This window comes from Prosopis cineraria, unplaced genomic scaffold, assembly GCF_029017545.1.
Source record: "Prosopis cineraria cultivar Desert tree isolate PC_DT_omini unplaced genomic scaffold, ASM2901754v1 PC13, whole genome shotgun sequence".
NCBI lineage: Eukaryota > Viridiplantae > Streptophyta > Magnoliopsida > Fabales > Fabaceae > Prosopis > Prosopis cineraria.
This window is the reverse complement of record NW_026555344.1, coordinates 3567459-3583431: the sequence shown is the minus strand read 5'-3', so window position 1 is coordinate 3583431 and position 15973 is coordinate 3567459. Positions and strand designations below refer to the sequence as shown.

The 15973-nt window shown below is 33.3% G+C and overlaps 2 protein-coding genes across 4 annotated transcripts; both read left to right on the top strand.

The window, feature by feature from the left end:
• The first annotated feature begins 290 nt into the window (after positions 1-290).
• Positions 291-5891, top strand: LOC129291198 (uncharacterized). Its single transcript, XM_054928439.1, is given in 12 exon segments — positions 291-782; positions 913-993; positions 2047-2142; positions 2344-2427; positions 2514-2583; positions 2731-2813; positions 3323-3402; positions 3692-3790; positions 4395-4503; positions 5326-5376; positions 5378-5416; positions 5510-5891. Coding segments are annotated over 12 exon segments (1071 nt in total). The 5' UTR covers positions 291-542; the 3' UTR covers positions 5549-5891.
• Positions 5892-11732: 5841 nt separating this feature from the next.
• LOC129290287 (uncharacterized calcium-binding protein At1g02270-like) lies at positions 11733-15664 on the top strand. 3 transcript variants are annotated; one of them, XM_054927016.1, is made up of 11 exons: positions 11733-12040; positions 12161-12373; positions 12513-12617; positions 12696-12801; positions 13378-13598; positions 13701-13777; positions 13882-13996; positions 14091-14216; positions 14531-14641; positions 14769-14876; positions 15089-15664. In XM_054927016.1, exons 1-11 carry the CDS (start codon positions 12038-12040, stop codon positions 15326-15328), a joined length of 1425 nt encoding a protein of 474 aa, XP_054782991.1. In that variant the 5' UTR covers positions 11733-12037; the 3' UTR covers positions 15329-15664. The 3 variants fall into 3 exon arrangements, with proteins under 3 accessions (XP_054782991.1, XP_054782990.1, XP_054782992.1); XM_054927015.1 differs by having other exon boundaries at positions 11737-12040; positions 15086-15664; XM_054927017.1 differs by having other exon boundaries at positions 11737-12040; positions 12156-12373; positions 15086-15664.
• Positions 15665-15973: the final 309 nt, after the last annotated feature.

Here is a 15973-nt window from a genome sequence, read left to right as displayed (position 1 = left end):
ACCGGAGGGAGTATACTTTTAAAATTTAATTTTTTTGATTTTGATTTTAATTTTAATTCTAATTTTATTAAAAAAAATTTTATCGCACCAAACGAGACCTTATATTTTAGGGATTTGGAATTTTAAAGATATTTTAACATATGATGGGACTTTCTGGTAAATTCATTCCTTATGTGGGACTTTTGTAATAATTCTCCCAAAAAAACTCGGTTTTCCAAAACCCTAACCTGCAAAATGCCAGTCTGCCACTGCGTTGCCCCCCCCCCCCCTTCCTCCTCTAAGGTTGTCTTCTCATTGTCCTCCTTTCATATGAGCAGAGCTCAGCGAATCTGTGTTGAAGTAAAAGGAACTACATTTTTCGTCCTTTTCCGTTTACCTGCCTATTAATGTTTCTTCCGCCAGTCTGATTCCTAATCGTTTTTTCGCTTTAAGATTTGCTCTTTTTCCCTTTCTTGGGTCGGTAGGTTCGGGTCCACTTGACAGCGTTTCTAGAAATTTTGGCTCCCCCTAAATTGGTAGCAATTTCCGCATCCTAGTGATCGATGGGTGGTAAGAGGAAAAAGAACAACGGGGATAGTGGTGAATCGTCCTTGCCTGATGGCGGCGAAGGGGATAAGAGCAACAAGAAAACAAAGATGGAAGTGCTTCCGTCGATGATCAAGAACAAGGAAAAGAGGTCGGCGGTGCACGCGAAGCTTAAGCACCAAAAGAAACTTGAGAAGCGTAAGAAGGCTAAGGTTCGAGAAGCTGCTGAGAAAAGAGCTCTCGAGCTAGGAGAGGAGGTTCCTTATTCTCTCATAAAGTCTTCTTTTTGTTTGCCCCTTTTTGAAGGTGGCGATTCTAGTATGTCTGGTGTGATTTTCGTTGTTGGTAGTGGGTTTTGACCGTTTTGCTTTATTTGGATTTCTACAGCCTCCGGAGAAGAAGGTGCCTCGTACTATTGAGAACACTAGGGAGGCCGATGAGACTGTTTGTAAGCCTGATGATGAAGAGGTCTTCCTTCTCTCTCTTTTTAACCTAGCGTTACTACTCCTTTCGTCTCGTTGTTATTAACTAATTTCTGCATCCTTTTCTAAATGTCTTTGTCTGATTGAAACTTGTAGTTTTTATTCCAAGTGGACATCTAGATTTTTATATCCACATACTTGGGATTAATGTCAAATTTCCTATTTTTACATCTGTACATTAACAAATGTTGAATCATGTTATCTCCTACCAAAGCGGTTTTCCTTGATCACTTTAGGGGCAGTGGCAGGAAGAACGTTGTTTGCTAGAAAATAGAGTTGACACTTTAAGAAAATTGGGCTTTTTTAAAAAGAATGATGATAGATCAACTTAGGTGTCTCGTTGTTTGAATTTCCAGTTCTATTTAATCAGACACTGGTTGAGAGTTAAGGAGAATAGAATTTGGTTGCTAACTGCAAATTCTGCTTTGCAAGGAAATGAGCTGGGCGTCTGGATTTTGGAATTTTTATCAACACAGGAAAATAAGTCCATGTTTTTCCCTTACACATTTTGTGTTAGAATATCATTGGATGCTTTGAATATGAGTATAATATGTGTTTTAATTGAATAAGGCAATAAGCAAGGAGGAATTGTTTCTAGCGTCCAATTTTTTAAGTATAGAATTGCTTCAAAATTTGTATATCTTGGTTTTAGAATATTTTGTTGCCATGTACTCCCTTTGTCCCAAATTACAGGACACTTTTGAAGGAGTTTCTTTGTCTCAAAATGTAAGACATTTTGGGTAGATTAGGATTTCATTAAATGCACTAATTTTAATATTACCTTTTCTCTCTCTATAATTAATTTATATCTCTTTCTTTTTAATATATTAAATGATGGGTGTTTTTGAAAGCTTATATTTTTGTTTTGAATAGATAAAGTTGTTAAGTGTGTTTAAAGAGGTTTATTGGTATGTGAAATTTTGTCTAAAAGTGTCTTATAATTTGGAATGGATAAAGTATAATTTTTCGCATTCTCCATTTCAAACTGGAAAATGCCACTTGTTTGACTCATTTGGTATTACTGTTCATTTGCTTGCAGCTATTTGCTGGAAATGATTGTGATGAATTCAGTACAGTTTTAAAACGACAACAGACTCCCAAGATATTAATCACCACTTGCCGTTTCAATTCTACGGTATGTTTTCTTTATGCCTTTGTTTAGTATATTGACTGCATGCTCAGCATTCAAAGAATGTAAGAATATACATTTCTTCAATATAAACTTATTCTTAAACTTCTAGGAGCAGCATTTATGTAATGAAATTTTGTATGTGATTTCTTTTTTTTCTTTTTTGCTATCATGTTCTTACTTTAATTAGAATATGGTAATCTGCAGAGGGGGCCGGCTTTTATATCGGATTTACTTTCAGTTATACCAAATGCACATTATTACAAGAGAGGAACCTATGATTTAAAGAAGGTGCTGGTCTCAATTTTCATTGCCAATGAGAAACATGGAGCTTTATGCGTTTGAAAGTTTCTTTTTAATTTTACTTTGAATTGCAGATTGTAGAATATGCAAAGAACAAGGACTTCACATCTATTATAGTTGTTCACACAAATCGCCGGGAACCAGGTATTTGACGTCTTTGCTTTTTTTCTTTTTTTTAGGATTTAGTAACACATTTATCATCATTTATACATTTCTGTATTTTATTTTGGTTTTGAGGATCAAATGACCTCAATAGTAATTCTTGTTATTCTCTGTTTATATGAATTGCAGATGCTCTATTAATCATTGGCATACCTGATGGGCCTACCGCACATTTCAAGCTTTCAAGGCTTGCTTTACGCAAAGATATCAAGGTTTGGTATTTGCTGTTTGTTTAGTAACTCGTACAACATTGTGTCTTTGGAATTCTGGATGATGTTGCTTTACATTTTACTTGTAAGTTATATTAATGAAGAGTAATAAAAATACGGGGCTGAGGGCATAGGAAAATACTTTGACTGGTTGGGTGAAAAGATGCGCATAATGAACTTGGGTTATTTATCTATTTTGTTCTGTGACTTATGTTGCCACTATTGGGTGAATTTGGCTTTACTTGGATAGGATTCCAATATTTATTTTCTTCAACTTACATTGGTACCTTTCATGGTTATATAAATTCACATTATATTAACAGCAAAGCTTGGTAGATGAATATGCTTCTCCTTTTGGATTAACTGGATATGTTGATCAAATGAAAATTTAATCTACATTTGTTATTATTCTCTCTATCATCTGTAAATTCTTTTTCATCTGGAAAAAAAAGTTTAAAGTTTATCTTTTGTAGTAAATGAAATTTTCCTATCCATATTTTTTTTACTTGCAGGGTCATGGAAATCCAACCAGTCACAAGCCTGAGCTAGTTCTAAATAACTTTACAACACGTCTAGGGCATCGAATTGGAAGGTTACCATTTTATCTTATTCTGGGCTCCATGGGTTGCTTGATTGACTCTGTTTCATTCGAACATTGTACACTATGGTTATGCCTGATTTAAAGAAAACTTAATGCTAGTTTTGTTTTCTTTTGTAAGGCACATTATAAAGGAGGGAAGAATAACTAGTAGGCTAGTTTTCCTGTTTTACTGATAATTCCATTGCATTTATTCTTGGCTTTTGCTTTTTCTATAATAAATGATGGCATGAACTGGGGCCTTTCTTTCAACTCATAAGTCGTCAATTCTTTTCTTTGATAGGTTAATACAGTCACTTTTCCCCCAAGATCCAGAATTTAAAGGTAGACGAGTAGTCACTTTCCACAACCAGAGAGACTTCATCTTCTTCCGGCATCATCGGTATGCATCCACAAGACTTGTATACTTTTTATTTTTTAGTTTTTTGACCAACACACAAGACTTGTATACTTAATCTATAATTTTATGCTTCTAATGGGCCCCCTATTACTAGAGGACTGAACTATAATTGGAGGAGTAAGAAAGGGATAAAGGGGTGTGCCTGATCCAATCAAAGGAAATGAGATACTAGTCTGCACTGTGCCCTAAAAGGGGGAATGCAGAGTGCAGATTAAGGAGGGGAAGAGGAATTACATGTTGGAATAACTTACTGTGTCATGTGATGATTGTGTAATGGTGTGCTGCCAGGGATAGAAGGTCGGGTGGATAGACCTTGGAGGCTAGAGGAAGGTTGCATTCATTCCGTGAAGGATTTGTGAGAGAGAATCTAAGCCTCTCAAAAGCCAGGGCCTATATTGATGTTTTTTCATTTTCTTTCTTTCTTTTGATATTACTATCTTGAGCTCTGTTTTACTGTTCTGCTTGTTTTCTGATCTGTACTCTTAATTTTACCTGTATACTCATATTGGTTGGTTTGTCTCTGTTATTTTGGTTAGAGTAACGCCAGAAGAGCATAGTTCTTTATTGTATTAATTTTGTACTGTAGGTACATTTTTGAAAAAAAAGAAGTCAAGAAGGCTGACTCCAAGGCCAACAAGACCAAGGATTCCAAGGGGGAGGATGTTCCTCAAACTAAGACAATTGCCCGCCTTCAGGTTGGTTCCAGCTCTATTCTGTGGCTGGTTTTATACCTCAAACGAATCCACGAAAATTGTTATTTTAAGTGTTTTCATACTATGCAGTTAAATGCTTCTCATTGTTTTCTTAACTCACTGAGGACAAAAACAAAAGTTATCATAGGGACTGTGGTTGATCTGTTTGACTTCTCCTTTCTATGTTTGGACCGGGTATCGCGTCCATAACATAAGAATTAAAATGGCTTACATTACATGTCTATCTTACAAACGAGTTTCAGCAAAGGTTCTTTACACCTCGTAACTGAGTGATGAACTCAACTCATTACTGGAGGGGAGTTGAATGGGAAGAGGGAGAGTTTCCATTTCATTGTTTTCAAGTTGAATGAAAAATGGATGGTAACACACTTCCCATTGTTAGGAAGTGAATGAATATTTTAATGATGATGGGCAAACCAGTAAATAGTAATTGAAAATATAATGGGACCTTATAAGGTCCAACTCCTCCCTTCGTCTTATTCATCTAATTTTTGCATCAATTGTACTCCCTCCAGTCCTATTTATAAGGCAGGGAGAGAGATTTTTTTGGCCCTCTTTAGAAGTCATGTTATTAAATTGTTGCACAAGTTTTCTCTTTTATCCTTCATTAAATGTTGGTGAAAGAAAATATGTATATTTAATGGAGGTAAAGTTGAAAAGTTATTAAATTTTTAGATAGAATTAATGAGTTCTAAAGTTTTTCTTAGTTCTAGTAAAACATGTTAAAAGCGACTTATAAATGGAATCATAGAAATATATCATAAGGTCTCTAAACTTGGCAATAATTTGAATTTAAAACTGCAGGAATGTGGTCCTCGTTTCACATTGAAGTTGATGAGCCTGCAGCATGGAACGTTTTGACAGCAAGGGTGGAGAATACGAGTGGGTTCACAAGGTAATGTACTTGTTAGCCAACTTCACAAGGTAATTTATGTGGCATTATCATCTTTCTAACAGCCCATATTTGCTCTGTTTTCTTTCTCTTTAGCCTGAAATGGACACAAGCCGTAGGAGGTTTTTCTTGTAACTGGATTGGAGCACTGCAATTCACTATTCAGACGTCGTTTTTCTGGGAAGAGGTGTCTTTTTGTTCAAGGGAACTGGTTATCGTGCGCATGGTGTTGCAATCTTTAGAAACAAAAGGGCTAATGCTATCTTAATCTGACATTATTTTTTGCATCAGAGTTCAATTTTGACTGCAGAGCATGTCGTGGGGGCATAGAAAAACTAAATTAGCTGAGAAAAATTCATGTTAGTTGTAATCCATAGCCTATTTAAATTCTTTAAGTTACACCCCTTCTCTATGTTCTTTTGTAGTTTTGTTGTAAAATGGATTATTTGCTGTATTTGTTCACCTGCTCTTACATTTACATGACCAGCAAAAAATAAGAAATATAATTTTTTGACAAATAATATGTAATATTTTTTAAAGCAAGCGAAAAATATCTTGAACATTTTATGAATAGGATTGGAGGGAGTGAACCAAAGAGGAACAACATTTTTATTTTGACAAAAAAAAAAAAAAACAGGAGGAACCTAACCTGGAAAAGTATGGAGATATTCTTGAAGTAGCCGTTAAGAAAGCTAGTGGTGGACGTTAAGAAAGCTTGCTTGAAAGGTACATAGCGATGAGACCCACTTTATGCCAAAAAAAACTTAAATTGGTGACGTGCTTCTACAGGCTCATCATTATCCTCTTGTATCCTTCTGTACACCCCATTGATGTCCTGTTCTTTGGACGCCTAGTGTAGCATCGCATCTACGTATTGTACTAAAGTATTGATATCGGGATTGATCATTAGATTAGTTAAAATACTGGTTTAAAAATCAACGGTAAAAAGTTGTCAAATCTGGTCATGAAAAACAAAATGTTATTGAACCACTTATGGAATTGGTTCAATAGTTCAACCAAACAGGTTGGTCTAGATTTCAATATCATGCATCCATATGGTCTAGATTTCAATATCATGCATGACCTTCCCTTTCCTCACCGCTGTGTGTGTGTGTAATTAATTCGTTTCTTCAGATATCTTGATGTCGCCACTTTGGATTCGATATGGATGGGTTAACTGGAGAAGCATTGAAGAATCTTCAACTTTACTCATTGCATGCGTAAAGCTGGTAATTTTTTTTCTTAAAATTAGAGGCTTAAAATATACTCTTTTAATCCTCTTTATAAGTTATTTTTATTAACATTATCAATACCAATACAAAAAAATATAAAGAATAAAAGTGTATAGAATTTTAGATATGCCTTAATATAATAAATTTAAAAAGTAATGTCATGTTATTTTTTTTATTAAAAATTTTTAAAATACTTTGCAATTATTACTTAAAAAGTTGCACCACAAAATGACTAAATGAGAAGAATGTCGGCAAAAAGTAAATGGAGAGATCCCTCTCCCATTTAGGAAATTAGAAAATAGAAATGTGTGAAATATTTTTATAAAAGAAATCTATGAAGTATTTCTCGAGTCTTCTTTATAAGTTATTTTTACAAACCTCATCAATGTCAATGCAAGAAAAGTATAAGAAATAAAAGTGTATAAAATCTTAAATATGTCCCTATATAAAAATCTAAAAAGTGATGTTATATTACTTTTTTGCTTTTATGAAGGGTAATTTTAAAAATAATTTTTAAATATTACCTAAAAAATTGTATCATGACTTATAAATGAGAGCAGAGGGAGTATTTATTTGAAGGAGATAGACAATAAAAAATTATATATTTGTTGGCCTAAAATATAAGTTATATATATTTTCATTTTAAAAAATTTCCTTTAAATAAAACATTTTAATAGTTTCAAATTCTTTTAAATTTACGCTCAAATTTTTTTTCATCGCAGTTTTATAATCATATTTGGGGGTTATTTTTATTCTGTCAAGAGAGATGAACGTAATTGGGGTCATTGTCTAAATACGAGCAATATTTATATCAAAATTCACACTGCTCCATCTTCAAATATAAGAAAAACAATCATATATTTTTTTTACTATAAGAAAAATTAAAAATTTGAAAAAGTATTAATCACATTTTTCTCAAATTTTGCCTCATAAATGGATAATATTATTAAATTAAAAGGAAAAGGTAAATATTAATTACAGGAATATTTTATTCATGTTAATTTTAAATATAATTATTGTGATTAATTAATTTTTTAAAATTATAAGAGTCGTGATGGAAGATTGGAGGAATTATGGATAGGAGTATAGATAAAAAACATTTTAGGGACAACATTTTTCAATTTTTTTTTATAGCGGGGCCTACGGGCCCAAAGCTAAACGTGGGACCGACCCAGAGAGAAGAAAGAGAGAGATGAAGTGAGAAGTCGGCAGGCAATTGTAGTGGATTGCGTGTGCAAAATGATATTTATTTGTGTTCAGTTCACTGCTAATTCAACGAATAGTGACGCGACACCGACATATCCCACATCAGACCTAATCACATGTCATGTTTATGGATTTTTTTAAAAAATTACATTTAACTAACTTAACCCTTCTATGTAAGAAATGACGCCTCATACGCCTTGTACACGTAGCAGATTTGAAGTCAAAATTTCTTCCCAAAAAAAAAAAAAAAAAAAGAAAGAAAGATAACGTCGTTCCTGGGACAAGTAACAATTATGAACTATGAAAAATGGAGAGTAGAGACCAAATAAGTGAAATTTTTAGAGGAAGGATTCCAAAATCTGCATGCATATGAGCCTTGAGACATCTTCGAGAATCTGTATTGCATTGAATATGGTTCCTGAAGTTTAGTTGTAAATTTGGAATACACCTTCAAAAAACTTTGAATGTTTGGTACTTCATCTGCAAATTTTTCACTGGTTTAGTGCTTAATTATCCCAAAAATGGGAAAAAATTTACTTACTTAACAGTTTTTTTTTAATGACAAAAATTTTTACTAATGATTTATTAAAGAAATTGGCTCGTGACATTGAAAGTGAAAATTATCGTGTAGGAGACGAATTCTAACTAACCAAACCAAATTGGAATTTGGAACACATGAAGCAGAGTTTAACTAACCAAACCAACTTTTGGGCAAGTTCAAACAAATGGCTTGCCAGTGATTGCCTTCCACGCACATGCATGTGCAACGATTTATCCGAATCCCTCTTTTGACTCGTTGATCTATTTTGGACCAATCACAGTTCTTGATTTTTGTCCCCTCTTTACTTGTGATTGTGACTCTTGATGACATTCTTTTTCCACTTCACGTCATGGGATTTGGAATACTTTTCAATTACTACTACGTCCTTAACTAACCTATTAGCCCATTGCCACTCTTTCATTCATTTACTACAGTCAAATTAATATTTACAACCAGGGCCAGTAGGAACTGTGGAGTGTGGACCCCTATGCTATAAAATTTTACTTTATAAGTAGCTCAAATTTTGTTAATGAATAATGTTAAAATTAATTTTAGGCCCCTTACTTTTAGATGAATTTTCAGTTGTGACCCCCTACATGATTATTACTGAATTCATCCCCGTTTACCGTTCTCGTTCACAAGAAGATGGCGTTATCACCAAACCAGCTATTCGTTCCATATCTTTCTTTTACAAGATATACTCCTCAGTTTGAAATTAGAAATGGTAAAATAATAAATTAACCCTTAAATTATAAACACACTATCTAAATTCATTTTCTATGCGACATTTTTCTTTAAGTTTTAGAAATAATATAATTTAATTTTTATCATTAATAAAAGTTAACTTTGACAAATAACTAATTAAAAAATGACATAAAAAAGAACAGGAAAATGACTAAAAAATTATAATAAAATATTTAAAAATATTATAGATAATGGCTCAACAGATTAAAAAAACTAAAAAAATTGATCATTACATCAAATATTTTCTTCAATTATTTTGCATAACATATCAGTAATTGCTTGACCAGAATTCCCATTCCTTCAAGATAAACACAAGTTCGAAATATGAAATTTTTAAATTATCAAACGCCAATTATGAGTGGCACAGCGGTCGTTATCTCCTTCACCCCTTGTCCCTTCTGTTTGTTCACAAAGAATAAATTTATTTTATGCTATTTATGATAAACTAAATACTTCTTTTATATAATTTAAAACGAATTGAAATTTGTATTAATTATAAATAATTTATTTTTTAATCCCCTATACTTTATATTGATTTAAGACTCATTTAACATATTAAATAAATAAAATAAAGATATTTTTCTAATGATAAAAAATATTCTACTTATGATCATCTTTGTAAAAAAATAATAATAATGCGTACTAATATTTGTCCAAATGATAACAAATACTCCCTTCGTTAAAAAATATAAGAGGTTGAATATTAAAAAATATAAGATATTTTTAGTCTTTTAAGATATAATTATTGTCTTTTTTTTAAAAGTGTCTCTATTAAATAAATCAATTCATATTTATTTTAATATGAAATGTCTTATTAAATAAGGATAAATATAAAAAGATAAAATTAGTTTAAAGACAAGTAACTATTTTATTGAAGGTGAGATTTAATTAAAAATATCTTATATTTTTTAACGGAAGGAGTATTGAAAATGAAAATGATGTATTCAAAGAATTGTTGGGAATATTTCATCCTCAATATTTTCAAATGGAGTAAAATTATATTATATATAATAATATTTATGAAACTTAAAGCATAGATGAGTGTAAAGTGAGGGAACTAGTTTTAGTGACAAACATTGAGAACTCATGCCTCTAAACCATTTAAATTTAATTTTATTATATATATTTATATACCCCTTCTGTTAAAAAATATAAAGTATTTTTAATTGAATTTTACCTCCCAACAAAGTAGTTATATATTTTTAAACTAATCCTATCTTTTCATATTTATTCTTATTAAACATCCTATGATAAATATAAAGTTATTATTAATAGGAACACTTTAAAAAAAGATAATGATTACATCTCGAAAGATTAAAATACTTTATATTTTTTAATATCTAACTTTTTAAAAAATATCTTACATTTTTAAATTAAAGGAATAGTTTTTTAATGAGTGTTTTTTAAATAATTTTTTATTCAAATTATATCTAAATGATTTAGATTTTATGTATCCATTAGAATATTTTTTTAATAAAATAAAAATAAAAACTATAAATTTAAACCATCCAAATTATATCTTAATGATTTAGAGCTGATGAGTTAACAGTGTTCGTCTATTAAATAAATTTAAAATTCTATACAGTGAGCAATGATCTGTAAAATGATGTGTATAGATAATGTTAAAGTTTAATCTTTTCAATATAATGAACAACTTATAGTGACAAGCAATATTAAATCCAATAATAAGAAAGGGAGAGCCCGCCACCAACCACATCTTTCAGTCATCATTCTATTCATATTTTATTCTGAATAATATATTACGGAAAGAAGGTCAAATTCATTAACCGTATAATTTGCCATTTTTCTTCCCGTTCAATCTGATTACAATCCTTTGTTAATTAGGTTATCGTTCTGAAGCATGCAATCTCGTTCCTTTTCAGGAACCGTAGGATTATGATTCAGAAATTCAGATCCCCCCCTCCTTAATCGAAAATGGAAATCAATGGCTAGGACAAAAACGAACCTGGTTATTAGAGATTAACTTTTTAAAAAATTCATTTCAATTTTACCGTCATAATTGTTTTCCAAAAAACCACTCATCACAATAAATTCATTCAAAAACGAAATTAGATTCAACCTTTTTTTTTTCAATACATTGTAATTTAGCTATCACATTTAATGATAACATTATCATGTCAATTTGAGGTCGATAGTTTAAACTTGCCATTTTTATTAAGCTAAATCTGAGGGGTTGTTGAAGGTAAAAAAAAAAAAAAATTCCAACTTATTTTGATCGTTTTCATCTTCCAACAAACCCTCATGTTTAGTTTAAGATTCTCCTAATAACACTAAATTAAAATTGTTTTTTTTTTTGTTAATCTTTGAAAAGCGGATCCTTAAAACTTGCTATAAAATTCATCGGTAAAACTCGTTGCAAATCTAGCAAGTTTTCTCTCCACTTTTTTCTGGTCAATGCAAGTCTAAGGAGCTCACGTTTACAATACTGTCCTAGTTAAATTAGCGTGTTTGATTTCCATTGTCGTTGTCCCGAAACTCATGGGAAGATAAATGTCCTAAAATGCGGTTTCTAAAGAATCATCAAAATACAATGATTAGATTCCATTAATCACAGCCTATGCTTCAGCAATACGCTGGAAAACCAGCGGCAGAGGGCCCCTCCTCCTTCTCCCATTGTTTTTATTTCATTCACCCACGCGACACCGCAGAAGCCACTACCCTTCTCTCTCACTCTATTTGTACCACGCAAACGAAAGCCTCGTGACAAGATTCACAGAACCTCACAAAGAAACGAGTTTTAGTCCATTTATTCCGTCCAGGCTCATCAAATCCATGACCCTTTTCCGATCCCTTTAGCAATCACACAAATTCACGCCTCCAGGACATTCTTATCATCGATCAGTCTGTTATCCTTTTTTGACGGTGGCGAGATTTCTGAGAATGGTAGGTGACTCTCTATCTCTCTCCCTCTTCTGGGTTCGATGCGTTTAATTTTGTTAGATTTGTTCGGAAAGAGAGATTTTTTCGAATAGAAGAGTTGACATGAGTGGGATTGGAGCTCAGGTTGTTGCGTCAGGGTCCAAAGCTAAGTTCAATTGGAGAAGAGCGAAGGATCCTGCTCATCTTGTGATTAGTGATGATAGTAATGGAGATCTTTCCAGAACTAGCAGTAGCTGCTTCTCTTCAATGCCGGATATGGCTGAACGAGACCCTTCGTGCGTGTCATGTACCACTTTCAATATTCTTGCTCCTATTTACAAACGACTAGATCCTCAGGTATATATATCGTTCTCTTTCCAAGGAATCTTAACATTCATATTGTTTTTGTTCTACTTAAACGGTGATATGTTTTGGATTAATTGTCCTGGAGGAGTTGACTGATTCTACTATGTCTGCTTCTCGTGGTCTTAAACAGAATCAGTGCCTCAGAGAAAGTGCCTCCAGATCATTATGGTTGACCAGGAACCAAAGGATTCTGGATTGGTTGCTTTTTGAATCATCATCGATTATGTGCCTCCAGGTAGAAATTTCTCTTCTTTTTTCTTTGGTATTAGGAAATGATCTATTCTTTGGCACTGATTTTATGTTTGGTGGATAGGAATTTTGGGTTGGAAATGAAGAGCTTGTTCAGATGTATGAGGAGAGACTTGGGAATGCAGGGTATCTTCTCTTGAAGCTTGCTCGGACCAACAATCGTGGCGATGGTGAGTGAAATTTCTCTCTCTCAAATGTGAATTCACAAGCATTGGATTTATGGAGCATCTGGTGCGAGTTCTAATTCAGTTTGATCAGACTCATGAATGATCTTTCTTACGTTAATTTCTGGTTAGTTGTTGACCATTGTAAACTCAAAGCTGGGCGGTCTACTGCTTAAGCAATCATCTGAGTTATATGTTGAGTATTCTAGGCTGCCCGCTTATTATGATCTGGTAAATTTCTGGTTAATTCATTTTGCTTAATGCCAACGATTTTTTCTTCCTTCCTCCACTTGTTGGTGTGGAATATTGTTGCATGCTCAAATATCTATTTAGCCTAATTGTTTCTTTTAAACTTTACAAAACCTCATTATTGTTCCAAAGAATTCTTGTGATCTTTAGTTCTTTACAATAATGATAAGTTGTCCAGACTGCAAAATAGTAGGTTTTGTTCATGGAGGGCTATCTTTAAACTGTTTGTGGCTGGCAGTTGGAGATTTTTTTCATAATCTGAGATAAAATCTTTTCCAAGTGAATTTGTTGTTCTAATGCTTCAAACTCAAAATTCATATTTCTGTGTATCAGGTCTTCTGACTGCTATACGCAAGGACTATCTTAGAGTTGTGAACTATCGAGAGCTGCTTTTCAACGATTTTGGTGACCGTGTTGCTCAGTTAATACATGTTGAGTCAGTTGTCCCCTCTTCACAGAGTCAGAAGGGATGTTTTCACCAAGAGTTTCTGATTGTCAATACACATTTGTTGTTTCCTCATGATTCAAGTCTGTCTGTAGTGAGATTGCATCAGGTATGAAATTGCTCTGCAATGCCATAAACTTATTTTCTTCATGAATTGGCTTCACAGCTTCCTTGCATTAATTCCCAAACCTCACTTTTTGTTTATTATTAGGTTTACCAAATATTGCAAAATGTTGAATTGTATCAGAAAGAAAACAAGCTTGAACCCATGCCTATTATACTCTGCGGGTGAGTTAATGATTTGATATCCATATTTCCTTTTATGTTGCAAGATGAATCCCCTACATTTAGTATTGAATTGAACTTCCAATCTTCATTGTCTATATTTGTAGTGACTGGAACGGAAGCAAGCGGGGGCATGTGTACAAGTTCCTTAGGTCACAAGGATTTATATCTTCATATGATATTGCTCATCAATATACTGACAGTGATGCAGATGCCCACAAGGTTGATAACTTGCAATTACTGTTTCAATAATCTGCTTTCCAGCATAGAATGCATAACATTAACAGATCCTTTTTTTCCCCGTTGATCTCTGCAGTGGGTTAGCCACAGGAATCATAGGGGAAATATATGTGGTGTTGACTTCATTTGGCTTTGCAATCCTAACAAAGCACGAAAACCCTTGAAGACAAGTTGGGCTGAAGCTCTATTTAGTATAATAAAGGTGATTACAGACCATTATTATATCTTTTATTTGTATTTTAATATCCAATTAACTTGTTTAACTTGAAGACTAGATATTCAACTGAAGCTATCTAGGAAGAACATGTAACAAGTGTTAAATAAGCTTCTTATTATGTTTGTTAGAGGAAGTTTAGTAGAATCTGCTTTCTGGCTTAGAACCCTACGGATAGCTGAAGCATTAAACGAGAGAGTTGATATTCCTCTTCTTTTATCATTGTTATGATAATATGGATATTTGCTACCATATCAACTTTTCATCTAATACTTGGTTTTTTTTCTTCTTTTGGATTTTAGTGCCAATTAAGAAAAGCTTCATTGTCAGAAGATGATGCATTTGCCTTTTTGAAAGGTGACAACTGTAATGATTTTGTCACATTCTGTAGTTTCTCTGATGCTCTTCGTCAGGTATGTTGTTATCTTTTGATAACTGAGCATATAATTTTGTTCAGGCCAATATATATATGTTTTTTTAAAGAAAGAACATGTAATTTTCCAATGAGATAGACTCATACTGTCAAATGTATGATTGCAGGTGAAGTTAATTGGTGTGCCTCATGGATTATGCTTCCAAGAGTTAAAGGATCTATGGGCTGAAGCAGACATTGATGGAAGAGGTGTCCTTGACTTTGAAAAATTCAAGGTATACTGAATCTTATTTTCTGGATTACATCTTGTCTTCATAATATTGAAATTCGTCTGGTCAAAATCTGTGATTTTGCAAGCGTGCTGATCGAAGTAAATATTAGTATCCCAATATGGCAATATATACAGATCCTGCTCAATTTTGCAAACCCACTTGCTTTATTTGTTCTAAAATAACATCAACATGGGATTTAATTGACATTGCAGCAGAAGATTTGGAATTCTACATGGTCAGATAACATGTTGGAAAGTCATAGTAATGGGTGTCTGGAGGATGGAAACACAGAATCTGACGACAAAGCCATGGGCTTCAAGGTGAAGAAAGCTGTTCTGTTTCCCCATGAAGTGGAGAAAGGGTTGTGGCCTGATGACTACTCTCTTTCTGATCACGCCTGTCTTACAGTTGATTTTTCACCGGCAAGAATGCACTGTTCCAGGTTGCAAAACTGAACCTAGCTTCTTGTCTGCGCCACAGATCGTTCAAGAAAACATGTTTGTATGAATGGAAACAGATGTATAGCCTGTAAGAAGACGCTCTCTATGCTGCCCTGCATGCATATTTGTTTGGAGTCAGCTTTGTGCAGAAGATATATATATAGCCAATTTTGTCTTGGTTCATGCCAACTTTTTCAGGCCATGGAAGAACTGTGTATAGGTATTTTTATTTGTAATACAAAATGTATTCACAAGCTGGAATTAGTTCCTGCCTACTTCCTTTGAACTTACTGCAATTGCTCAGCTCAATTATGTGCCTAAAGGTGAAATTCTAAAGTTTCCTTCTAGTTATCTTTAATCTGGAAGAAACGTTAGGCCATATATATATATATATATATATAATCTGGTAGAATAAATCGTAAAATTGGTGCAATTGGAAGTGAGCATAACCCTGGCTGTTGACTAGTGTATAAGAAGTTCCTTCCCCTTGGTCCTTGCTTTGCTTGGTGGAGTTGGGCTTAACAGGCATGGCCTAGCACGTCATTTATCAGTGACAGTGAGTTCTCTCAATACTGCAAGCGTGCCACGCTTCGCGACCTCTCTGCGTTTTATTATTCTTTTTCACAAAAAGATAAAAAATCAATATTTGGGGTGAGAGAG